The 26,117-nt window shown below is 41.1% G+C and overlaps 1 protein-coding gene and 1 long non-coding RNA gene across 51 annotated transcripts in view; one reads left to right on the top strand and one right to left on the bottom strand.

Moving 5' to 3' along the window:
- Window positions 1–26,117, top strand: part of SORBS1 (sorbin and SH3 domain containing 1) — a 167,222-nt gene that overhangs the window by 103,309 nt on the left and 37,796 nt on the right. For 34 of the 50 annotated variants that reach the window (XM_064663717.1, XM_064663718.1, XM_064663720.1 and 31 more), the window contains 13 exons: window positions 1,296–1,415; window positions 2,928–2,954; window positions 3,125–3,240; window positions 5,346–6,152; window positions 6,713–7,084; window positions 9,953–10,100; window positions 15,054–15,083; window positions 18,686–18,861; window positions 19,642–19,705; window positions 20,846–20,920; window positions 21,261–21,323; window positions 24,965–25,012; window positions 25,125–25,254. In XM_064663717.1, the coding sequence (XP_064519787.1) occupies window positions 1,296–1,415; window positions 2,928–2,954; window positions 3,125–3,240; window positions 5,346–6,152; window positions 6,713–7,084; window positions 9,953–10,100; window positions 15,054–15,083; window positions 18,686–18,861; window positions 19,642–19,705; window positions 20,846–20,920; window positions 21,261–21,323; window positions 24,965–25,012; window positions 25,125–25,254 (2,176 nt within the window). The remainder of the gene's footprint in view (window positions 1–1,295; window positions 1,416–2,927; window positions 2,955–3,124; window positions 3,241–5,345; window positions 6,153–6,712; window positions 7,085–9,952; window positions 10,101–15,053; window positions 15,084–18,685; window positions 18,862–19,641; window positions 19,706–20,845; window positions 20,921–21,260; window positions 21,324–24,964; window positions 25,013–25,124; window positions 25,255–26,117) is intronic. The other 16 variants (XM_064663732.1, XM_064663753.1, XM_064663701.1 and 13 more) reach the window with 13 other exon arrangements.
- LOC135418420 (uncharacterized) lies at window positions 2,962–6,225 on the bottom strand. The gene is made up of 2 exons (XR_010432432.1): window positions 6,105–6,225; window positions 2,962–3,471 (listed from the first exon to the last, which is right to left on the bottom strand). It is a non-coding gene; the product is annotated as an uncharacterized LOC135418420 (long non-coding RNA).

Genomic DNA, 26,117 nt, shown 5'->3' on the forward strand with positions numbered 1-26,117 from the left:
GTGAGTGCAAATGTGTCATATTTAAGGATTAAGCAGCTTTTGATATGTCTGTGTGGATAGTCTTTCCCCTTACAGAGGCTGCATCAATGCTGCCTAAGTTAACTAGAGGCTGAATTGTAGTAAAGTATCCTCTGATTTCTTACTTACTCCATCCTTTCTGGAGTCCTAAATATGGGTCTGGAGAGGAGCTGCATCCCTCCCCATGCAGAGGTAGCATGATCCTTACCTCATAAAAATAAAAATCATTGTGTTGTCACTTGTGTAATGCAACATGTGCTCAGTACCTCTTTGTGCTCCCTGTGCAGTATCACAGTAGGTATCTCTAGGTAGGTAGGTCAAAGTGAAGTCTGATGGCAGCTGCTAGATTACTAAGAGTGCATGAGAAGTGGAGCTGATGTGTTTTTCTCTGGAAGTAGCTTAGAGAAGTGAGAGTTTCTTTAGGCTTATTTTTTCTGTAGGTATCTGAAAGGAAACAACTTCCCAGAAAGATTTTAAGTAGGGGGGAGAAAGATAGCCTTGAAGCACTGGTTTGTTATTACTTAATAGGATGACAGGAGGAGAAAACCCAAATCCATGGACTGAAATGCACAAAGGTAAGCCTGCACAGAAACTGTGCTGAACTGTGCCTCAGCAAGGACACTGGTATGATCTGGTATCTGGTTCGCTGGTTGATCTGAACAGGTATATGTTAAATCTCCTTCTAGGTTTTGAGAGTTGGGTTCCTGTGTCAGAAGATGAAGCACTACCATGAAATGAGGAGATAGCAAGGAGGTGGCTTGCAGTGCCCTGCCTTTAGATCATATTCAGCATAGCTACAAGATTTTGTCTTTCAGTGGTCATAAGTTTTTTTTTCTCTTTCAGTCCTCCACAAAAGGCAGTTTTAAGCTTCAGCACAAAAATCATATTGGATTATACCACTGGGACATCCCCTATAGAGGAGCCACAGGTGTAATGGTAGACTGTCCTTGCTAGCACAGTATCTCCATGCAAAGCAGAACAAATAAAACCAATGGACCTGTGACATCTGGTTCAAACATTCATCCTTTTTTCCTCCTTTCTTAGCTCTGTTGCTCCAACTCAGAACTTAATGCTACATTCATCAATTACATGAATATGAAACTGCTTTGATTTCTCAATGCTTTAAATACAGAGCTAATGTTCATCTGCACAAACATTACTAGATTGATTCACCTGGAGGCAGCCATGCTAAAATTACTCTAGAGCTCTGATGGCTCCTAATAGCTTTGTATCATCCCTTTCTGTGTGTCTCCTCTATGCATGTGCATTTCCTGTAGAAACGGATCCCTCTAAAGTCTGCAGTGGAAAAGGAGCTGTAACCCTCCGGGCAACTCCAGCCCATGAAGGGAATCGGAATATCGCTTCGCCATGTCCTCAGGATGTTGAGCAACCTGCAAGTAAGTGGGTGGAAGGTTAACTGGAATATGTTACTTACAGTAACCTCGAGACAGGTCAGTCCAGGCTCTTGGGGTGACTATTTAGCTATAGTTTAGAGCCCAAAATTCTGTAGCATCGTTGGAAACCTCTTGCAAGACCCAGACCAGTAGAGGGAGACTGACTTGTGTTTTTTTTCCTAGTGCAGGTTTCATGACCACTCAGTCATTGGCTTAAGTTTGTCATGACTGCCAGAATCTCTCAGTTCTCTTTTTTTTATTATTTTTTTCGCCTGGCTGGCCCGTGTCACCTCCTTTTATCCCAGGCGTGAGGTGGAACAGAAAGAAGCTGAGTGGTGCTACTGCCCCCACAGCTTTCAGTTGGGTTGTCAGGGGAGCGGGGATAGCGTCCCAGACAGACAGCGTCGCCACAGAGCTCTGCCATCTTTCAATAGCAGACGTGTAATTACTTAATTGTAGGAGACAGGCAAAGCATAACAAACCTGGCCAGTGTCGTGGGTCTGGCAGAGAGGATGAACTCCCAAAGGCAAGATGCCGTTAAGGGGGAGGGGGTAAAACTTGCTCTTGAAAGCAATGCATACATCGTTTCTGACTGTATTGTTGGTGAAAGGGCAATTCCATTAATTCCAGCCCCAATGTGCCGATTTCTGCTCTGTCTTCTCCCATTCTGCCCCACCCGTGACCCTACCCCCTTTTTATGCTTGCCATTCTCTGTTTCTTCACTCTTACCCCCCACTGTTGCCTCTCTCCTTTCTGTTGATGGCTTCATAAATTTCCAACAGCTTGAATGGCAATGAGCCCATTACTATGGAAATCAGCTCGTTAATACTTCCTTTGCTTACTCTCTGAACTGCTTTATGAAATGTACTTTGGAGCTGGAAAAGCTTTTTGCATATAACTTAAACAGCAAAATGAGGGGTAGGGAGGAGCCCAGTGGGAGGTGGGTAAATATGTGATGAGATTGCTGCATGTAGCTGCAGGGACTGCATTGTAAAGTGACATCGTATCTTATAACTCCCCTCATGCACTTAGCCTGCAAACCTGATCTATTTGTTGGCAGTCCTTTATCTCAATTAATCATATATAGTGATGTTGATAAGGATATATATGTCTTCATAAGCTGTATCATGGCTGAATACAGGATCCACACGTTTCCAGTAATTCGCGGTGTCCGGATGTCAAGCTGCAGCTTTAAAAAGTAGCAAGCTGGGCTGCCTTTTTGCCTCTGAAATAAGAATGTCAGTGAACAATTGTTTCTTCATTACTCTGAATGAATTGCCTTGTGTTTACAAAGGTCAGAAACAAGGAGGGCATCATGTTTAGGGATGGTCTCTATGGTAATTAGGCTGCCCTGTCAGAAAGCATTTTATGTGTGAAATGAAGTAGCTTGACTCTTAACTGCAATTGGTACATGTTTTCTGTAAATGTAATGGTTTATTTTTTTCCTCTTTCTTTCCCTCTCTGCCTATCCTCCACCCCCACCTCCTCTGTCCCTCCTTTCTGTGAAATGCTTAGGTCTGGAGCCAGAAAACTCGGAAACAGGTACAAACATTGTCTGCTTATGCTGTTACTTCTGCTGCATTATTGGAATTATTTCTTGTTGCCTGGGAAAAACAAATGGAAAAACAAAAGGAAGAAAAGAGTCCCCCCCTTTCACTTATCCTGTAGCTGGAAGGAATCTTCTGTGATCTGAGTTTTCTTTCCCGTCATAGATGATTGGAGGTCGTCGTCTAACACTGATGCCAATGGGGATTCCCAGCCATCTTCTCTGGCTGCCAAGGGTTATAGGAGTGTGCGTCCAAACCTTTCTTCAGATAGCAAGCCACAGGTAAGCCTTTCTTCTGTGACCCTGAGGGTGATCATCTGGGTTCAAGCGCTGGATTCATGGTCAGGAGTCCTGGGCTGAACTCCAGACTTGGCTGCAGATGGGTAAGTTGCTATGCCTCAGCTTTTTGTACCTTTAAAATGGGGGCAACCCTTATGTCAGCAAAGTGTTGTGGAGCTCATGTATTCAGGCACACCATAGTGTTTCCTTGGTGGATGAAGGAGGAAGACAACGCTATTTGTTCAAAAGAAAAAAGGTGAACTAGTCATCTGTAACTATTTTGTATTTTATGTTGGTTTTATTTCCTAGAGGTTGCTGCAGGCTGAAATCAGAGTTGCACCCTACATCAAAAATAATATATTGAGAATGTCTTTCAGTTTTAACACTGTAACTGATACAAGCCAACAAGGGAAAGGTTATTTGTACCTGACGGTAAATTGTTGAAGTCAATCTGTTAAGAGAAGTGTAAGTTCATGCTTTTTCTTTTGGATGCTCAGTCTGCACAGAAGCAGTCTGAAAGCCTGCAAGGAAACCTTTCATTAGAGACTGCATTCTTGTGTGAAACAGAGTCCCTTTAAAGCCTTGTCCCCCTATCAGCGTGACTGCTCCCATCATCAGGGTCCTAAAGCAATGCTACAGACCAGACACTGTTCCTGAAATCGTAAGTGAAAGTGGAAGAAGGTACAGCTCGAATGAAGGTGTGGGAAGGAGCAGCACCCTAAAGAGAGACCCATTTCTGCTCAATACATACAGCTCTCCTGTAGTCCCTTCCTGATTTTGTTGAACAGAGGGAGCACTCGTACACATAGTACTTGTTATAGAAGTCTCAAGAACTGCTGTTCAAACTAAGCTGAAATGGAAGAAATTCCAAAAATAATGAGCCTGTTAAGAGGCAGAAAACCTTCAGAAGAGCACTTACCATCCCTCTTCTCTACTTCTTTATGCATCAGGGAAGGTGGGGAGGGGCAGAGGGGCAGTGTGAGGACAGTAGATTTTGGGACAGCAGCTGTAATGTTATGAAACTTTTCTACATCTATATTCATGTAACAAGAATAGTTGCTGGCCACAACTTGTCATATGTTGATGAATTTTAAGGGATGTTGCTTTTCAGATTTGAATGTTGCAAACTGTTAAGGCATCTCCATTCTCAGTTTTTTTCTCAGAAAAAAAAAATCATTGTAATTGGAATTGCAGTCAGCAGGCAATTTGGAGTTAGCAAGCTATGTGTTGCTAAGTACCAAAACCAGTAAAGCTTTTCTTATTATTTACTAGCAGCAGGATTTCTCTGTTGGTGATCTTGATTCTGGAGGCAAATTCTGATGAACTCAGTTCCTCGAGAAACTTAAATTGTTCCGGTCTTCCCAAAAGCATTTTCAGGATGGAAAAATGCTGAAGAGAATTGAAGAGCTAGGCTTTAGAAGGAAGAAATGCTGACTTTTTACTTAGCCAGCTGTGGTAGAATAGAATCATAGAATAGAATAGAGTCAGCTGGGTTGGAAAGGACCTCTGAGATTATCAAGTCCAACCCTTGATCCACTACCACCGTGGTTACTAGACCATGGCACTAAGTGCCACATCCACTCTCAGTGAATACTGTAGGCTACAGTATTCACATGATGTCTGCTTTCATTAGCACTGGTGAAACTTCACAACGTTCATTTTTCAGGAGTGCACCTAACATGCAGACATGGCCTAGAGCTCTGAGTTTGGCTTTGTGATTCAAACGTCCCCAGTGCTGGGAAGTATTTAGTTTCCCAGGGGCATGGTGGGTGTTGCTGTGCAGGTCTGTTGAAACAATACAGTATTGAGATTTATTTTGCCCAGAGGGAGAAACATGTAGGCAGAGACTTGAGAGCTGGGTAAAGTTTGTGTGCTGCAGTGAGCTGTGCTAAGAAAGAGAGAATGTGTGAGATGATGTATGTGAGTGAGTTCTGCACTGGCCTTCCAGATACTGTATTTGCTTTTTATTCTTGCTGTATTAAAACCTGCTTAACCCAAGTCTAATGATCAAATTCATTCTTAGAATTTAATTTTTTTTCCTTCCTTTTTCCTTTCATTTGATGATGCTTCCTTTCTCCTTTTCTACCTCCTTGATTCTGCCTCGGCAGGCCCTTGCTCCTCCCCGTCCTCCTCTTCCCAAAGAGGAGAGCTTTGCATGGCGTCCCCGCACTGACACTAAAGCGACCAACCTGTTGCCAGTGCCCATCATGGACTGCGTGTACCTGAATGCACCCAAGCCTTATACGCAGCGTGCATCACCAAACATGAGTGCACGGTGTTATTTGTCATCACCTACCCCCTATGGGGCCATCCCCAGTGGGAAGCAAGGCTTGCCAGCAGGGCATTCTCCCTCTTCAGGCCCCAAAGACGAGGTGCATGCTGGGCAGCCACTCTTGGAAAGTCGCTCCTCGTCGGGTGCATCATCCATACAACACAACCCTGACAGGGCAGATCCCAGTAGTAAGGCTGGAATGAATTCCAGTCATGAGACGAAGGCGGATAAAAAGGTCAGCAAACTATATGTAGCTTGTTTATCTAACAACACTTGCTCAGCTGCATCTCAAAATTCCGCTGGCACCACACATGACCCAGCAGCCAGCACCAGTTTGGGCGCTGAGCTCACTCAGGCACCAGCCACCAACATTGTTTCCTCTGTAACAGACACTGAAAAGTCTCTTCCTGCTGCTCCTCCTCCTCCTATTCCTCCCAGGCCATCCTTTTACATTGTCCTCAGCAAAGACGCAGTTAGTTATGGTGCGAGCCAACCCTCCCGGACTCAGTCGCCAGCTCTGCAAGCTGTGAGGGACAGAGTGCTAGAGCCCCAGAGCACAACTGCCACAGAGGACAGGATGAGAAAAGAGCCTTACCTTACTCAGCAGCGACAGCCACCATACAAGGCAATGGGACGCAGCATGGTACATGTTTTCTCCATAACCTTGTTTTCTTTCAGCCGTGTGAACAGTTCTTTAATTCATTACAATGTTCCCTTAATGCTTTATTCCCCTCCTACCTAATTTCTGAGCACTTCTTGTGCTGCCTGAGTCTTGCGATCTTCTACTCGATAATATTTAACACCCCATGCGTGCCCCTTCAACGTTGATCTGTGTGTTTGTGTGTGTGTGGTGTTTGTAGGGAGTTGGGTTGGGCTGGTGAGGATCTTTCTATTTTGGGAAGGTGTAAAAGAAGCAAACTCTGTATGGGGATGGCTAGTGCTTCTCAAGTGATAGTGAATGCAGAGCTGTTCTGTGGTTTTCTACACAGAATGGGAGAAGGGTGGTGAGGGGAATGAAGATTTTTGTGGAAAAACGTATGTTCATAGGGGCCAGGGCTGCAACCCTGAATGTCTCCCTAAGGAAAGAAAATCTGGTGGGGCTTTGTATCATTTTGGGTACACTCCTTGCATGACACTATATGGCTGCATTCGACTAAAGTATCGATCCTCCCCCGTTGCATAACAACACCTTGTTTCCTACAGGATGCCACTGCCACCACCACAGCTCAGCCTGGAGTTATAGTAGTCCCCCTCCTCCAGGTTAATCCAGACAGACAACAAGAAAGCAGCTCCAGCACTCCACCACCGCCTCTGGTTCCTTTTGGGCAAGGCTCCGCATTCCCTGAGATTGTTTCTCCTGGCTCACCCCTGACTTTTCCAACTCTAGATGATTTCATTCCCCCACATCTCCAGAGGGGCTCCCACCATAACCAAGCACCTTCCACATCTGGCACATTACCCTCTGTTTACCCGAAACTGCCATTCTTCTCATCACCACCTTCACTTGTCCCTCCAGTCACGGGGGCTTTGCACAGGGGCTTGAAGCCTGAAATCACTGGAGTCATCTCACATACAGTAAGCTTGCCAAGTACCCTCCTCGCCCTTTTCCTAAATTTGTATTCCCAGATTAAAATTACTTTCTCCTTGCAATACTAAACTTGAGAGAGGAGCGATGACTCACTCCCTGCCGGCAGCATGACAACTGAAACCTTGTTTGCGTCCTGTGCTAGTGCATGCGTTTTGCCTGCCTTGTGCAGCTTTGAACTTTCTATTGACTTCTTGCAACATTTGACTGGCTCCCTTTGTGCCCGTTCTGCCAGGTGAAGCACACCATGAGAGTCTTCACAGGATTTGCTCAGAATGATGGATTCTGTATAAACTGAATAGCTGCAACTAACTGATCTCTTCAGGCTCTTTTAATAGCATCCTTAATTGTGTTTGAATAACATTTAAAGTAGCAACAGCAGACCAGTTAAAGGTTAGGACTGGCTTTCTGTTCCACTTGGAGCCACAAGACCATATGGTGTCTACACAAATCCCTGATGAAATCAGTGTAAGATTGCTGCCAGTATCCAATGACCTACAAGTTATGAGTTACTGAGCTAAGTGTCTTCCAAGCATGTAGGTGCTCTTCATTTTGGAATTGCTTGTCTTTGAAAATTTTGAAGAATTCAGTCCACAACAGTTGGAATTTACTGTGTTCTTCTTGAGTTAGGTTTTGTTCCGCTTTCAGCACATCAACTATTTTAAAAAGTCCTCAGGGACAAGGAGGAAAAGTAGCTCTCAGTTAAAGTTGCAGAGGAGGCAAAAAGTACACAACCTTTCTTGCACTGGAAGTCTTAAAACCACAACCACCTTTTTTTTTTTTTTAATATGCTTGCTTGTAAGGACAAGGAAGAAGTTCAGCAGAAATCCCCTTCTCTCATGATGATTGGTCTGTCCTCTGGCTCTGTAGGGATCTAGCAAACAGGCATGTGGAGGGGGGGAAAGAAAAAATCAACTGAGGATATTTTCAAAAGTTCTCAGCATTGGCCTTTCTACTTTTGTTAAAATCAGTGGGGGTTTTATTGCAGAGAGTAATCAGTTTGGGTTTGGTGTTTCATTTTTGATTGGGGGTTTTTGTTTGTTTGTTTTTTAAATGGACCCTATCTGCAGGCTCCAGAAAAAAATCAGGAGGCATCCAAATCAAATCATAGAGGAGTACTGGAAATTTTGTTGTATCTGACTTTCTTGAGATGAGAGTTTTGAAACGTTTTTGGACATGCTCAATTCAGGCATGTGGTCACAGAGCTGTTTTCCACAATGATATAAATGGTCTTTGTTCACCCACTCTGGTGACTTTTTTGAGGCTCCTGAGCCTACCCTGAGCCAGCATCCCTCTTCTTTGAGGGATTCCTGTTTGTATTTTAGTTATCAAAGTGAAGCTCAAACCCAATTCTCATACTTCTCCCCGCCTCTTGCTCCTTTTTCCTAATTGCACTGTTTTGAATATTATCACAGTCAGCAAAATGGGGCTGGGTCTTTCTCTTGGGAACACATATTTCTGAAGAACACTGATTCTTTTCTGTCCCCATGAAATGTCTATGGCCTGACCAGATGCTGCTTGGACCAAGATCACCTTCATCTGACAGAACAAGATTGTTTTTCCCCATTTCCCCTCTAGGTTGGAGAGACTGTAGATTCTTGTTCTGAGTATGGCCAATTCTCACTATGATTTATCTCTGAGCTCTGGTGCCAGACCTCACTCTGGCCCCTGTTCAGCCCCCTGCTTGATGCTGTAAGTCCTTTCCTCTGATGCTGGTGGGTATGAAGGGCACTGAGTTGCAGTTGCACTTGGCCAGAAAAGCCAGAAGTAGGGATTTTTCTGGAGCAATATTCTGTGCATATTCAGGGGGTTTTTTAATAGTGATGAAAGTACCGTTGAATGCTCAGCTGATTTTACAGATCAGTGGATTGCAGGATTTCATTCTGACAGTGGAGCAGCAGGAGTGCAGGAATTTGGTCCACTGTTCCATACTCTCTTTGTTTGGATGCTCATTCCCCATTAACAGTAATTGTTTGTCCAAATTCCTTAAGAAGCTTTGAACAATCTCAGTCTAAACTGGCACACACACAGTCATCATCCCTTCTTTATTTTTTCCCCTTACCACCACTCAAAGCCCAGTATCCCTGGACTGAGGTTTTTCAAAGATGAGCTAGCTTTCAAAGTCTCCCTGCTGACACAGCCTGTATTTCTACAGAATAGTGAGAGCTGTGGTGATATCAGAGGTGGGTTTGAAATAAGCAAATAATGGAGCTGGATGCTTTAGGAGAGCAAGAACAGATTGCTGTCTGTGCTCCAGCAGCAAAGCCATGTTAAGTATCTCCCTTGCTAGAGTCCTACCTTTTACCCTCTATCAGTTTTGGGGCTTTGTTATGTCATTTTTTTAATCAGGTAGGTATCACACTGTCTCCTGAGTGATGATGCTAACTTCTCAGACTTTCCTTACCAAACCATCTGCAGTAATAATGTTTTACTCCAGAACTGCATGAGTTTTGCATGTCTGACTTGCTATGAAAGGAATACTTTTGGAACAAAAATATTTGTGTGTGTATGTATCAGGGGAAAGATGTCTGCATTTTCTCCCCCAACCAGATTTGCTCATTTCTGTCACCTAGTGTTTGCTCCAAAGGGTCTGCTAGATGAATTTAGTGCCCTCTTTTGGAGTTGGAGTTGTGAAACCCAACTCCAAATAATTATAGTACCGCCTTAGCAAACTAATTCCATTAACAACAAGCAGGGTATGTACAAGGAGCAGGGTAACACTTGTGCTTATGCTTTTTATACTAAAATTTGCTGTGATTATGCTTCTCTTTCAGCTTAAAATGTTGGGATTTTCCCCAGATTTTCCCAGTGTAGCAGCCTTCTGCATGTTACTAATGATGTGTTGCTCTTCTTTTCAGGACCCAGGTCCTGTGCTAAATGAAGTGCCCCAGCCTGGCACTGGCACTGACTATCCAACCTCCATCACTTCAATCAGCAAATCTGCCTCTGCCTATCCTTCTACCACAATCGTCAATCCCACTATTGTCCTCTTGCAGCATAATCGAGGTAAGGAGACTTGCATATAGATAGTTGTAGCTCAAACTGAGCAACCTGCTATGCTACAAGGAACTGGAGAATGTGTGTGCTGTGGACAATTAGGTCCAGACTACTAAGAACTAACAAAGCTGCCTCAAAAAAGTTGTAGTGACTGGAACATACAACAGGCAAGTAAAAGGTTAGAGGTGCGTGACAATGCCTACTTTGTAATTAAAACCTGTGGATCAGAAGCTCTCTAAATGTGTGTGTGTGGGGGGGGATTTAACTGGGCTATGGACAAATGAATAAGCTATTGCAGGGTAACAGGTGTCTTGTTATGGTGGAAAAGGGGTGTATGCTCCTGTATATCTGTCAGTAGAAACAAGGTAGCTTGGAGTAGTTTCTCCCTCACTTGAAAAGGTGATACAGCTATATTTTCTGTTACTGTGGGAGAGATTTGACCTCTGAATTTGCAGCAAAATTTGCCCAGTAGTAAATAATCTGCTGTCCCACAGGTTTGAACTGGGCAATTTGTTCCTCTACCCATAACTGGGTCAACTCAAACTCATACTGCACTCGTCCTTGAGCTCTGGATTTGCATATGAGCAAAACAACCTTGTTTGAGAACTCCTATGCTCAGCAGTCAAAGCCTTTCTTATAGCAGCTCTATCTGAGTGAATAGTTCCATCTCTTTACCTCTGACATTAGAGGGAAACTTTGCTTGTCCTTTCTAGTTCTCCTGGTGGCTGGCATTACCCCAGCCTCCCAGTTCATTGTGCATCACTAAAGACAGTAGCTTATAACAGGCCACACAGATGCAGTCCAGTTTGCCTTGATTTTTAGTGGACTTGGGAAACTCCAGGAATCTACAGTGCTGTGGCTTACCTTTTGCAAAGAAAAAAATAAAATCAGAAAATAGGGTCAAGGCCTGCACTTCTCATACTGTAGTCATTCTAATTACAGCTCCTTTGCAATCCCTCATGGGGTATTTTCAGTGCCCTTTTAAAACAGTTTTCAGTCTTTGATCCTCAAGATAGTGTCCTCAATGTAGCCCAGCCCCTTATAGGGGTAATGAGTGGGTTATCTCTTCCTTTTTTGCTAGCATCTGAAGCAGCTTTACTTATGTGTTTCTGAATGAGGGTGCCTGGATTCCTCAACTGCTTCAAGAGGAGAAAACCTTATTTGAGGCCACCTTTTTATATCTGAAAGCGTTTTTGTTGACTTTCTTGGGGTGGCATATGCTTTTGGTAATTTTTTTTTTCATTAAATTTGGGGCATTTAGACTTTAGGAGTATGAGAGATAAATTTATATAACATGATGATACACACACTGGCTCTGAGAGAGCTGATATGAAATTGTTCTGTTTGCTAATTACCTTCACAGTTAACGATTTGTCCTGTCTGAATATTGCTTTTGACCATTAGTAGTCATGATACTGTATCCTGATAGATTGAAGAGCCTTCTCTCATCATGTTTTTGTGTGATATAGATCATGGCCTGATGAGCAAATTGATCGGGTCTGTGAAGTATATAATTCTAATGCCCATTTTTCAATCTGTATTAGTCAAACTTGTAAGTTCCAAGAACCATGTTGAACTGGTTTGACAAGGCATTTAAGTCATACAGTTGTATTGACTGACATTGTGTGTCATACTGTGTATTTATTAGAAAATCTCATATAAAATATTAATATTTATGTCGACTTGACAGATGTCCCAGCCATCAAACTAATGTTTTTCAAAGATTGTCACAACATTTGCTTTCTTCCTTGTCCTGTGGAGTTTCCTTTGCATTCCAAGACATACTGAGTTTGAATGTGAATGGTCCAGTGAGCTGCTCTCACTGCTCTCACTCCATAGCTGCTCTCTTTAGAGCAGAAAACTGCTCTAAAATTCTTAACTTTGGTTTATATCAATGTGCTGATTTTCATCTGACCTCAGTTGTCGTCATTTAGCAGAGTCCTTAGTTATTGTTGCAGTGGAAAATATTTCTTCATCAGGCAGTAGGACATCATACTTTTTTTTTTCCCTTCTTTTTTTTCAAGTGCAGAATGGAAATAGTAATCAGATCTGTCATCTTTTCTACCCTCTTATTAAAAGTTCCACACTGCCTATTTGGTAAAAGAACAAGATCATTGCTAGATTTCTGTTTATTCTTCATGTGCCTCAAACTCCATTTTTGAGTCTGAGACATTCTGTTAATGCTTTTACTTCCGTTTTAATTTTCTTTCATTTTGTACCTACTTAAAGGTGTACATTTCCCTAGTTTTCCTTCTTTTTGTGTTAAGGATTTCCTACAGTTCCTTATGCTTCCATTCCTATCTAGGCTTTATGCCAGCATAAGCATTAAGATTTCTTCCTGCTAACTTATAGTTTTTAAGTGGTTCTCAGATCTTAGTTATCTATTGAATTGCTGTCCTGGCTGACGTGATTCATATTTAGTTTCACCTCTATGAACCTTATCTATTCAAGATTAGTTTGGTCTCATGGCATATAACAAATTGTTACTAGGTTATGTTTTACCTTCCCCTTAATGGTTAATTATGTTTTGTGCTGAAAATAATTCCTTCCTGTCAAGATGATGTTTAATATAAATTCCTCTTGTGTGCTCTGAAATACCCTCTGAATTAGAAATTTCAAGGTCGTTTTAATGCTGGCAGTCTGAGATTTCCAGTAGTTTAGTTAGTCTTCCAGATGGATAATGTGGCTTTCTTTCTCCTCAGTGGATTATTGATTGTTTTTTAAGCAGCTAGTTCTCTTATTCTCTGAAGTGCCTCTTACAGCAGATATCACCTACTTATTACTATTACTTTTTAGTATTTTGTGCTTTATTTGCTCGTTTGTTGATCTGCATGTAAAATCCTTTGAGCTATCAGAGACTTAGGAACAGGTAATGGAATTTGAAACACAGGTAGTACACTGTATCCTTTCTTGTCTGCTTGGTCTTACTCAGTAAATTGTGATGACAGATCTGAGAATTTTTTTCTCCTGGATTTCAATAATTTCAAGTGAATAAAATTCATGCTTATAAACAAGTCATTTCAGATCTTCTTGTTCATTTCTAGCGCCAAGGTAAGAATTTTTTCCCTTTAAATCTGTTTGGTGTCTGGATAAATATTCTTTTTGACACCTTTATTTTGCACTCAACATGTTCTCAAATACTTATTTCATTTTCCCTCTTTTTTGCTGGTTTCAAGTCTTACTCTCCTCCAGTGCTCCCTCCTCTGGAGGAACTCTGAAGGCATGTGTAATCATTCTTTCACTGTTGTGAGCAGTTTAATCCCTCTGCTTGACCCTTTCTCTGAGAAGCCAACAAGTTTTTGGCCTTTGCTTACAGTCCCAGAACACAAGATCAAGGGTGAAAGCCTCAGTTAGTTGGTGTGTGCCTGGGCTACAATCTGGCTCTGGTCAGGTGGGATAGTGAAGTAGCAGACACCTCCTGCTCCTTCTGCTTCTATCCATCAGCAGTTCCCTTTCCTACATAGAGATACAAGTGAAAAAAAATCTTCTCTTCGCATAAAAAGTATTTTTTTCATGAGAAGTGTATTAATTCGTGGTATTCTCTCCCTGTGGAAAAGAGATAGGACTGACTTTTTTAAACCACATGTTCTTGTCAGAAGAGTTTAGTGAGTCAACATAGTTCTCCTCAGTGAAGGTGTTGACTGAAGCTGAGACTGTTCTCACTTGCATTTTTTCTCTCAAGTAATCAGAGATGGGCATCCTGCCATTTCTCACTTGTGTGTTCTTATAATACAGCAGACTTTTGCTGATGGCCTGCTTAGACCAGTGAACCCTGCAGCAGGAGGTTCCCACCTACTCTTTGGTTCAGATTGCTAACCCTTCCTTCTACCCAGCACACATTGGGGTTTGTTTCCTTGGCAGCTCTCAGATGAACATAATGCACAGGAGCAGCTGCCATCAGTGATTAGCAGGGCCGAAGGCTGGGGTTAAAGAACAGAGTTCATAGGTATTGACAAGGGATCTGCACAGAGGAGAAATATCTCAGTTCCCTTGCTGTGATGATCCACTTAGTACAAATGTCTAGTGAAGGTGTGGGTTCTGCTAACAAACACCATATACCTGGAGATTTGTGACCTGCTGCAGACTTACTTGGCAAGTGTTACATGCCACCCCAAAGCACAGTTATTTCCTGGGCAGGCATTGCATGGCGTGGTTTATCATGAATATATAACAGTTGTGTTTAATATATTAAAGTTTTGAAATCTTTTTACTAATAAATAAAATAAATAAAATGATTAATTGCTAGGGAGTAGAAAAAGCAGAGTGGAGTGCTAAGAATTCGTGGTTTTATTCCATGCTGTGATTTGGGCCAGACAAATGGGCATCCTTTTAGCAAGCATCAACTTTAGGGTGGTCAAACATGCTGAAAGATACCACAAATGTCCCAGTCTAGAAACTCATTAATGAGAGGCCCCTAACTTAGGGGACCATTCTGAGAGTCGAAACCTTCAAGTTGTGTCTGTGCACAAATCACTGAATCTGTGCTCAGTGGTATGGGATGAGACTCAGCAAGCACCAACAATGACTTGTTCCTTTCCTATATCCCTTTAAAATGCTACAGCAGTATTATTTCAAAATGTACTTCATGCTAATGGTAACAGAGTTAGTTGTCAAGTTGTTCGACTCCGTGAATTTTTACTGTTTTTCGAATTATCCTCTGTCCGACATTTTCATTCTCTGATGTTACGAAAAAATGAAAATTTAAATGAAAGTGCTCTTTGCAAATGTATCGGTCACTGCATCATGAGATTTATATTATTCCATGAGGCTGCTGTGTGGAGAAGGGACAGTAGGCTGTCACTTTGGCAGGGTATTTGAAAAGAGATTCTCTCCAGCAGCTGCTGCCATTCTGTCTACAGCGTATTTCTTGCCTGTCAGAAATGCAGCACCAGAGCACTTGCTGTTTATGTCTCACCCATTTGTTCTGTATTTCTTTTTGTTTTGTTTCTCCCTTTACCACAGAACAGCAAAAAAGGCTTAGTAGCCTGGCAGGTATGATGTGAAAGGTCTGCTACTCCCCAATGGCTGCCTCTGCTGGAGCAAAGCTGCTGCTGGTAGCTTGTGGAGTACCTTTAGCAAACACACTGCCCCGGAACTGCAAAGGAATATACCAAAACACTAAATTACTCATCTGTCCCTCCTAAGTCAAAAGATTTACAAACGGTTTGATTGACTTTTGCGGCTGCCTTTTGAGCCTTTAGTTTTATTCCCTTGGGGGCATATTCTCATGTTTCTCTACACATCCAGTACAGTTAGTCTCATGCGTGGTGAGGGGAGAGGAAGATAAATAAAAATCAGTGTTTACAGGACTCCAGGAGCAGAAGTATTTGTGCCAGATGTCAAGAAATATGTGGTAAATTTGTAGTATACACATATGCATGTGTGCTGCTACCCCTCTCTGCACAGGTGTGAGAGTCTCTCCTTGAAAGATGAGCAAGTCGTTTTCATGGTCATTTTTTCCTTTCCACGCCCCAACTAGAAGTAGCTGAGTCTGCAGTGGGTGTTATAGGAACAGCGCATTATGCTGTATTATCATTCTTTGGTTGTGGCCATGGTGGGGTAAATGGAGAGGTTAGAGAGAAGAGAGTCCTGGAGAGTGCCTAAGCACTTGAAGTATCACAGTAGAAACCCAAGAGAACCAATACTGCATGCTCCTACTCTCCCATGTGGGCCCTGGACTAACAAAGCCTGTCCCACTAGGACAGAATCTGCCCCTGAGGCAGTTGCTGACCTGGTTGGACTTCATACACTAGGTTCCTTCAGCTGCACCCCCAGACTGTCCCTCCTCTGTGCTGCTACCCTTCTGAGGTGACAGGCTCCATAACAGCTTACAGTGGTTTCTCTCAGCTCCTTTCCTTGGTGTAGCTGTTGTCTCATCAGACACCACTCGGCTGAGAGTTTAATGCTTGTCTGCAAGTCAGAACAGGGGTTTCCTGTTGGTTTGACCCTTTGCAAGGTGTTTCCCTTCATTATCAGGACCTCCTTTGTTTTCTGAACTACAGATAGCCACAGAGCAGTTTGTTATAGCCTGAAAGATCCTCAATCTGGAGGATTGTACTTTGTGGTACAGCTGGGTCTGCATCTGCTCTCAGTGTACCAGACAACCACACAAAGCTGCTGACTGCCCCCTCTTCCCTGAGTTTTATGTCCTGTTGGTCACAGCAGTCAAACTCTCTTGCTGTGCAACACCACATGTTGCTGCTGCTGTTGCAAAAGGGTGGCTCAGGTGCTGTGGAGTGTGCTGACTGGTGCGATCTGGTTATTTGGGCGATTAGGCACCAGATTTGGCTCTGATTTTTGAATACCTCCAAGCCTGGTATATATCTTCATAAACTCTCTTGAAATTATTGGAGCACCATGGCAAGTAAGTTAGGGTGACATTTAGCCATTATTCTCCAAGTTGTAGGATATTGTAGGAAATCTTTGACGAAAGATGTCTGCTTTTGTTCCTCTGTCTGCAAAGACTCATGCAACAGGTGTTGCACGCCTGAGAACCAGCACACTGAGAACCAGCAGATAAGTTGGTTCTAGTCCTATGAACCTAGGAAGGACTTACCTGGAGGGTACACAGGGAGAACTTACCCTAACACAACTTGTACTGTCAAGTAGGCCTTTCCTGTCTCCAGGGTTTTCAGTCCAGCTCCTTCAACCAGTTCTAAATGCACTCCAAAAATTATTTTTGAAAACTCCTTCAAAATACATTTAAGGGGCTGGTAGATTTTTGCCCTCGCTGTCATTCTAGGTAGCTCCCAGACCTTCATGTTTTAATATTAAAAATGTGAATCAAATGTTTGGCAGAAGGCCAGCATGAGCCATCTGGTGGGTTTTGTGTTTGCAAAATCATCAAAATAAAGATTTTGTTTAGATCATGGCGGTGGCACTGGGAAATCAGATTGTAATACATTTTCCCTGTTGTTTATGTCTGTATTAGGTATTTTGACTATTATCATCATAGTTTCAGATGAGGTCTGCCTGGCAAACAGCCAGCCATTTTTCCAGTGCAGGGAGCTAGGGAATCAAAGAGAAAAAACATATGTTTACCAGTCCTGTTAGAGAAGGACTTTGTGCCCTTCTCTGGCATTGAATTCTTTAGTCTGCAGAAAATAATGACTTTTCTAGACCAGAAGTCACATCAGCAGTGACAATGATAAGTAATGGAGAAAAGTTGTGACCTTTCCTAAAGTTTGTATCCTCTCCTCATCCCCATACAAAAACCTGCTTCCTTTTGGTCCCCAAGGTCATGGAAGAATGGTCTAGTTTCAGTTGCTCTTTTCATGTGCAATTCCTAGAGGCTGAGTAAAGAGTCCCAAATATGTCCTACAAAATGGAAAATTCTGTACACCAGGGACATAGAAGACTGCACACATAGGGAGGGGGAAAAGGATGAAAATGCCAACCAAGGATTTAATAGATGCTTTGCCCCATTTTGAACATTTATAAACGTTACTATTTTACATAAACATATAAACATTATTGTTTTGTTTTTATCTTAAAGAGGAGGGAAATTTAAAGGTTGATGTTAATTTCAAACCAACCTTTTAAATGCAAATCCTTCAGTACTGAATTGCATGGGGCAGAATTGTGTTTGCTCAAGGTACCAACAGATCAATGCATTGCTGTGCATGAGCCTTTTCTCTGATATCTGGCCCTTTCAGATTTCTGCACATTTAATGGCTTTGGGCAGTATGGTGATGTGCATGTGAATAAACATCTCTCTCTCTCTTCAATGCATGCAGTGACGTAAAAATGATAGGATTTGGCAAAGTCTTGATGAGACAGACTGTAAAATTACAGATATTTCCTCTTAAGAAATCCACATAGAAAAAATTCTTGACTGAGCCTGAGTTGCTGAACTGCAGCTCTCCAGGGCATAGTAGAGCTTCAGAGCAACCTGAAGTCCCTAGATTCCTTGGCCAGTGGTGGTGCCTGCTGCTACCTCTGAGTGTCAGTTGGACAGCTTCAAGGAATTCCAGTTTGGAAGCAAGTCCGAATTCCAGTTTTGGAAGCGGTCTGAAGCAGTTAGTTACTATTTCCCTCCGTCTTTATGCAGACTTACGTGCAATCATATGTCATATGTGTGCATGCATGCACAGAAGTTAATTGAAACATCATATACTGACTGTAATAAATGGGATTGTCAGGCAGGTGAGTGCAAGCTGTTACAAAGTAGTGCCCCACTGCCACATAGGATGCTCCTTTAGATTGAGAACACCAGCAGAATAAAGATGTCCAGGAGACTCTTATCGCTGGTGCTTTTTGATGAAGAATGAGATTGAAGAGTTGCTAATTAGTCAAAGGGACACAAAAACCCAACTCTCAAACACTCCTTAAAAATAAAATTTTCCCTTGTTTTATATGAGAGGTGAGACTGTTGTGAAATGTGTGACAGTAACTACCTGAGAGATGCAAGCCCGCTTTTGCTGGCATCAGACAGTTTCCTGGGAGATTTCCTTCAATCCAGCTTCTAACCACAGTTAGCAGTGACACAGTCTGTCTCATCAACTACTTGCTGGGATTTTTGCCTTAAAAGAGCAGAATATGGTGATGTGGTGAAATGCTGGGATGAGATAAGAATCCCCCATTGTCATTTCCAGATTCAGTGCCAGACAGATTAGTTTCTGATAAAGTTGATTCAGCACTCACACGGGACAAGCTGGTTCAGGAGACAGTGCCAAGTGAGAAGAGGTCAACGGAGGAAAAGAGAAGCACTATCAAGAGCCCTCACCACATGGCTGATACCTCCGTTGATGATATTGGGATTCCACTGAGGGTAAGACAACACTGAGCATGCGGTTGATGGATAAAACTTGGGCTCGATTCTGCCTACCTTAGGACGAGGGAATTCACTAAAGATGCAGAGATGTAAGGGAAGAGAGAATTCTAGTTTCAATGTATTTTATGATGAATGATTCCATTTGCTATCAATGACCTGTTTCAGCTGCCTCAGGGGGAAAGAAAATTAAAAATTAATATTTCTTCTCATAATATTTGAAAATACTGTCTTCTGCTCCTCTGTTTCTTTCACAGCTATCAGCTGAAGGAGAGTTTTGTCTCATTTTAGCCATCTTAAAGGCAGATATCTCTTCTGTACAACATTTTTAGGTTCTTTCAGTGTTCAGGGGAAATTATGAAAAAAACTATTAACCTGTTCTTACGACTGTTATGTGGAGTGAATTGAACACTAAATGTTTCTAACTGTCCATTGAATACTTAGGAAATTGGTATGTATAACTAAAATAGGCAAGGTGCCTAATTTTAGATGTCAAATCAGATTAATATGCAAAACCTTCTACACAATCTGCAGTTCTATAGAAGTTATAACCTGCCTCTGCAAAGTTTGTACTTTATTAGTAACTTGAGTGAAACCTATAGCTTTGTTACGTATGAGATTGTGTATCTTAAGGGAAATCACTCATATTTCGGAGTATTAACATCATATAGCCTTCACATAGCAGAGCATAAACCTTTTTCATTTCTGGAATATTTGTAATGACTTTGAAAGGCTGGTAGAAATCATTGTTGTGATGATTTACTTTTATTTTTCCAATAGAATACAGACAGATCGAAGGACTGGTACAAGACGATGTTCAAACAGATCCACAAGCTAAACAGAGGTACTGTAGCACAGATGGTTTTTATTTACTTTAAAAGACTACCTTGATGACATATTGTTTCATTCATGTGAAAAATTGTACTGGATGTTAAATAAAAGCATTTTATGTTAACTAGTGTTTGCTCTGCACCACAAAACTCAACTAATGTATTTAAAATCTCTGAAGTCAAAGGTGAGAGAACAGTGAAGTCCAAAGAAAGGTCTGAGTTGTTCTGAAACGTGAACTGTAGTGCCCTCATGAAATCAAGTGTACTATTTGAGACCAGAAAGATGATAATAATTCCATAATTGTAGAAAATAGATCCCTGAACTCCTGTTGTAGCAGACAACCCCATCCCACACACTTTTAAAGGACAGTAGGTTATCCCTGAAACTCCTCTGTGCATAAGAGAAAACTTTTTACACTGTAAATCTTTAGTATCTGCACTACAAAGTGATTTGAAGTTCTTTGAAACTAATGGAAAGGTTTCCATTGATTTTTTTATGAGTTCAGAATGTGAACTCTGCTTTTTCAAAACCTTAAGCTTTTTCCTTTCAAAACCTGGAATTGTGGTGAGAACTTGCAAACTTTGTGGTGGTGCACTTCAGGAGATTCCCACCTTGGGGCAGTTCTGTGCCCAACTGCTGATACATTCAGATTTTTCTTCTATGTGAGAAATGGCTGCAATAGCATTTGCAAACTGAACCCTCTGAACAGCCTGATGTGCAGGCAAATGCAGTTCATATCTGTGCTTATATAATAAAATGTAGAGCATGCAAAACTGGAGCTGTATTTGGTGCTGCAGGTGCTGTCATGATGAGCTTTATGCATAATTAAATGCTGTGTTATATTGGATGGAATGAGGAGGAGTTGAACAGTTTCCTAATCCCACTGCTCCTAACAGAGGTTCTTCAGCTCAGCCAGAGCCCGTGCTCAGATGGAGGAGAATGAGTACAGTTCCCTTGGCTTTCAGGATCTCTCACAAGGCCCAGACATGCAAGGCAGCAGTGAGCAAAGAGGCATTCTAGGTTGTGTCATGCTAGAAGATCAGCATGAGAGGGCCTGTTCTGCAGTCAGCTTGAATGGATTCTTGTCTTGCCCTTTTTCCCCTTTAAATCTGTCCTCTTTGTTCTTTTTTGCAAATCATGTTCCTCTCCTTAGACACTCCTGAAGAAAACCCTTATTGCCCTACCTACATATTTCCTGAACTTCCTGAAATCCAGCAAAAAACTGAAGGTACCAGAAGTTTAGTCAGAGTATCTGTTGTCTTGTGCTTTGAGTTAACTGTACTATAGCACCCTAATAGTAACTAGATTCAGGTTCTAGCTTTCTGTTACCCACGTGTTACATTATACTGGCTGGAAATTCAGTTATGCCCAGTATATCTTCTTAAGTGATGCATAAAATAACTAAATCTTTGCTAATCCATTAATCTTTTTTTAAAATATGATGCCAACTACACTAGTGTTATTAAAGTAGGCAATAAAATCATATAGTGATAGGAAATTGGGGGATGAAGTAGGACCTCCACTTCATTGTGGATAGTCTCAAAATCCACTGCTTTTCTCTGCTGCAGAAGACAATCCTTATTCTCCTACATACCAGTTTCCTGCGTCTACTCCTAGTCCTATCTCTGAAGGTAATCATAAAGGTCCATATATATTTTTCTGCACAAATGCTGCCTTATCCATTTATTTTCTTCCCCGAGTTTTTTCTAGTTGCTGAGCGTTGTGCTGCCTCATAATGATTTGCTGCACTCTAAGCGATGCCTTGACTGTATGATGCCCTTTTGGCTTTGCAGTGCTCCTCTGGCTTTGTAACTGGTATTTGACTAATGCTACAGACTTGGGGTTTGCTTGGTTTTTATGCGCTTATCAGTTGTGCGTGCGGTGATTATTTAACATGTTTAGATTGCTGACTTACATATAAAGATGTTTAACTGAGATTTCTCTCCCCTCCTTTCAGATCAATAAATTTCGCTAACTATTTGCTTCTGGTTTTTAATATTAACAGTGTTAGGGCCAGATCCAGAATGTCACTGAAGCCTATTGGTAAAAAGGCTGCTTGCTTCAGTGGCTTTTGGATCGGTCCCTCAGTATAGTCTTTTAAAATAAACATAACTTGGTAACATAGGTTCAGGGCTGGCCTTAGGTGCACTTGGCATATCTAGGCAAGGACAGAGTTTGAAGGTCTCATCAGCACATCTCGCAGCTTGAAGTAACACTGTCTTTATCTCTTCGTGTGCTCAGCAGATTCCTTTTAACTTCATATTCAAATCAGAATCCTTTGCAGTCGTATTTCAGGGATGAGGAAATAGCATCTGCTGCAGTGTTAATCATGTAACTGTGCAAAATACTTATCTATGAGAAACAATGGAATCTGCTGCACACATTGGGCATACAAACATTTCCTGATTGGGAAAGTTGTTGGTGACAGCCTTGTTGACTTGGTGCTTTGGTGACACTTTAGATCCTGCAATGTAGGAACTTGCCTACTTAGCCTGTGCCTCAAGCCAACCCTGGTGAGACTGTTAATCAACCATTTCATTCAATGTTCATATTAAACATCTGGTGGGGATTGTGTAAGAAGAAAGCATATAATACGAGCTGAGATGCTCAAAGAAGACAAGGAGATGTAAGGTGCATTACACTGTTAAAATGAACCTGGACAAAGTGTAATACAGGTATCTAAGACACTTGATAATTTCTTGGTGAAACCTATTAGGTGAAGAGTCCTGCCTTGCAAATCATAATGCAGTGTAAGTTATTTTCTATTAGCAGAATGTTATGTGGGTATGGATGAGAGAGAAACAGTTTCAGTTATTAATGGATAAAGGAGTTTTACAGAGAAAATGTCCTTGTTCATAATGAGGTTTGAAAATTTATTTTACTTGCCTGAACTAACATAGTTTGCAAAACCTACTATGGTAATATATTAAGAGTCTGATTTCCCATAAATGTCTCCTGTGCACTTACAAATGTGCATATGAAAGTTATTTGCTGTTTAGGTAGTTGAAACTTTATTGGACCTAACACTATTTTTTATTCTCAATACATTGAGAAACATTTCTCTAATATTTGCTTGGATTCTTTCCTTGGTAAGGAATATATGATGATGTAGATTATTTGGAGTGTGGGTGGGAGCCTCAATTTCATACAATTAGAGTCAGATTGGATTGATGCATAGGATCTCCTAGAAATATCAAGATTTGAGCTCCTCTCTAAAGTATATTTAGAGTCTCTAGAAACCCAACCCTGCAGATTCTCTAGGTTCTGCAAGGAACAGCCTCTTCTCTTTAAAGGAATCAGATTTTGAAATTACAAACTGTTGATACCTTGCTCCATTAAGGAGGGTCCCACAGATAGAATGAAGCTTTGAGAGACAGGAGATGTTGTTTTAATGCTTAATTCTGATTTGCTTTTTAATGTTATCAAGTCATTCCAGATTTCTGTGTTTCAGTATTTCTTGCTGTCAAAAGGAAAGAAATGTAAACATTCTTCTTGATAAGATACTCAGAGACAAAACATACCTGTTCTCATTATTGTAGATATTAGAATAATAAAAATTGGAAAATAGCAATTATCTGAAGTGAATTTTTTATTATATGGTATTTTTGTTTGAATGATGAGCTACAATAAATATTGATATTTCTCTTCAAGTAAGTAAATCAAATTATTTTTTATTGATCACCAGCACTAAGTAGGATTATTAGAGGTGAATGAATGGTTGTGAAGACAGTATTAGACATTTGTTCATCTGTATTGGTAGGGACTGAGAGTTTTGTGATTTACCAAGTATTTTGCTATCTGAATAAAACAAACATATATAAGAATACCAGTCAATTTTGTCAACAATTCAGTATAATATAAATATTTGTTTTCTGTCATTAAGATTTAAAATACAGGAATTGGCCAGAAAATTGACCTTTTCTATTTTTTAAGCCTGAAAGTTATGATAAGCACACCAGAGTCAATAACTATCTTTTTAGAACTTAAACCTTCTGATTAATTCACCAAGAGAACTAAAGAAGAGTGGCTAAAGTTAAGACTTCCCCGAGCCTCCCTGAAAGGCCTGATTAAAGCTTGAGTGCAATTTCAGGTCAGCTGTGTTAGCCAGATTGTTTTTCCAGCAGATGAGATTGGCTTTAGCAGCTGATTGATATTCTCCTTGATAGAAAATTTGGAAATTGTTTCAATCTGTTGATTGACAGCACTAAATTCACATAACACTTTCTTAGAATGTTCTTTTATCTACCTCATTCTACCATCATCGATTTTTTTTTTTTTGGTCTTTTTATCTCTGTCACACTAGTGGTTTCTTCGCAGGGATATTACTAATACTTTTGCTGACAGCTCTATACCACTATTTTTTTTATCAAGTCAGTCTTCTCTGACCATCATCTGTAGAGCAGAAGGTGGTGATGCGGCCACCCTCCCTTCTTTTTGGGCACATCTGCATTGTGCACTCCAGTACCATGTTATCTTTGAATAAGGCATCGTGTGGTTCCATGGCCCAGGGTAGCAGTTGTGTCCTGGAAAGGACATTGCTGTGTTGATGCAGTGTAGCACTGTCACTGTCAAAAAGAGAAAGTTGTTCAGCTTGGGGGCCAGACCACACCACTCCGTTACACTGATGTCATTCCTAGCTCTTTTAGAGCTGTGTTAATATCTCTATACACATTCTATACCTCTTTGCTGTTATAAGCTCTTCAGAACAAGAACTGTTGCTTGGCCCAGGTTTATGTGTGTGTCTTGTGCCAGAAACATCATCTGTGCCTAGAAGATCATCTGAGTCAGTGACTATGCTTCAACTTGGTATGCAAGTTAATACAAGAAAGGTGTCCCAGCAATTATCATATATAATTGGGAGCAGGAAGCCTCAGCTCTATTCCTATGTCTAGCACCTAATAAGTTATTTTAATCATATACTGTGGCTTTTAGATCCTCTATTTATCTTTCAGCTTTTAATAAAGTGTACAACCCATGATGTACAGGAGTTTTGTGATAAAAAGAGATTGTTTAGATTCTAAAGTGCTTAGAGAGCCTGGAGAAAAGTATTAGTGTAAGTAGTATGTTAATATTTATATCTAATCTAGGAATTATATTTAAATGCAATTTAAACCTCATTGGGATTTTATTTTTTAGGATCCTCTCCCTGTGGTAAGTATTGGGCATATCACTCAAATTATGGTGAATGTATTAGTAGGGAAAATGAAAGGGTCTTTGGTGCTTCTTCTTTGGGGCTTTTTCAGCTCACATGCAAAATGTTTTTGTCTTTCAGATGAAGATTCTGATTCATACTCTCCTCGTTATTCCTATTCCGAGGACAGTAAGTAATTCATGTCTTGTTTAATCTGTCAAACAGAAAGGGCATGTAAAGTATGTATTTATTTGCCTCCTATCCAATTCACCAATATTCCTATTTCTGACTTATCATACAGGCAGAACCCAGCTTTCAGTTCCCCGATCCAAGAGTGAGATGGACAATATTGATTCAGAGATGGTTGTAAAGAGGTCTGCCACTTTGCCACTGCCAAACCGTACTTCATCACTGAAATCAAGCCCAGAAAGGTGACCTGAACTGAGATACATATGGATACATACTGGAAGAATATCTGAAAGCTGTGAATGGGAAGGGGACAAAAGTGGAAGCTTTAGGTCCACTACTGTAGTTAAACTTTTTTGGGAAATTGGATATATAGTTTTTACCCCGAGTCTTCTACTAGGCAGCAGTGAACTCCTTCATTGTCATAGCCCAGTCCTGCATTCCATCTGTCTTTTTTATCAGATATCACACAGTTTGTTGCATAGTCTCCTGCCTGGATGAGGAGTGTTTCCTTGGGTGTCATGCCTGTACAGTGCCTACCACATAGGTACAACAGTGGAAACTCTTGGCTCAGTGTGATACTATAAAGTCACTTCAGAATATAAGCAAGTAGACATAATTGCAGAGAAGCAAAATTTGGATTTACGTTGGACCTTGATAAAAACTTTGTTACATTTTTCATCTTTGAGAGGTTCCACTCACATGAACTTTACTGGAAGTAGGTTCTAGTTAGCAGTGTCATTTATGATCTTTCAGGATGACTTTTTTGCTTTGTTTATTACCATGTGTTTTATACCTTTCTGTAACAGTAATGAATGCACTTACCAAATGAAGGGAAAGCAGAATGAGCAATGAATATTTTATGTCCTGAACTGTGCCTTACTCTTTCATGAACTTCCACAGACTCTTAATGTTTTTCACTTGCTGCCTTGCTGCAAATGAGCAATGCTGTAATTTGAGATTGCTAATTTAGTGAGCATCTCAGGTCACCAGATCAGGAGACAAAATTTACTGATAGAACATGTCTTCCTGACACAGGAATTCAAGGCATAGTGTCTGTCCTCTGAGAAAACTCTTGCAAGTAAAAGGATTACAATAATTAGTGCTT

Source organism: Pseudopipra pipra, chromosome 8 (assembly GCF_036250125.1).
Source record: "Pseudopipra pipra isolate bDixPip1 chromosome 8, bDixPip1.hap1, whole genome shotgun sequence".
NCBI classification, from domain to species: Eukaryota; Metazoa; Chordata; class Aves; order Passeriformes; family Pipridae; genus Pseudopipra; species Pseudopipra pipra.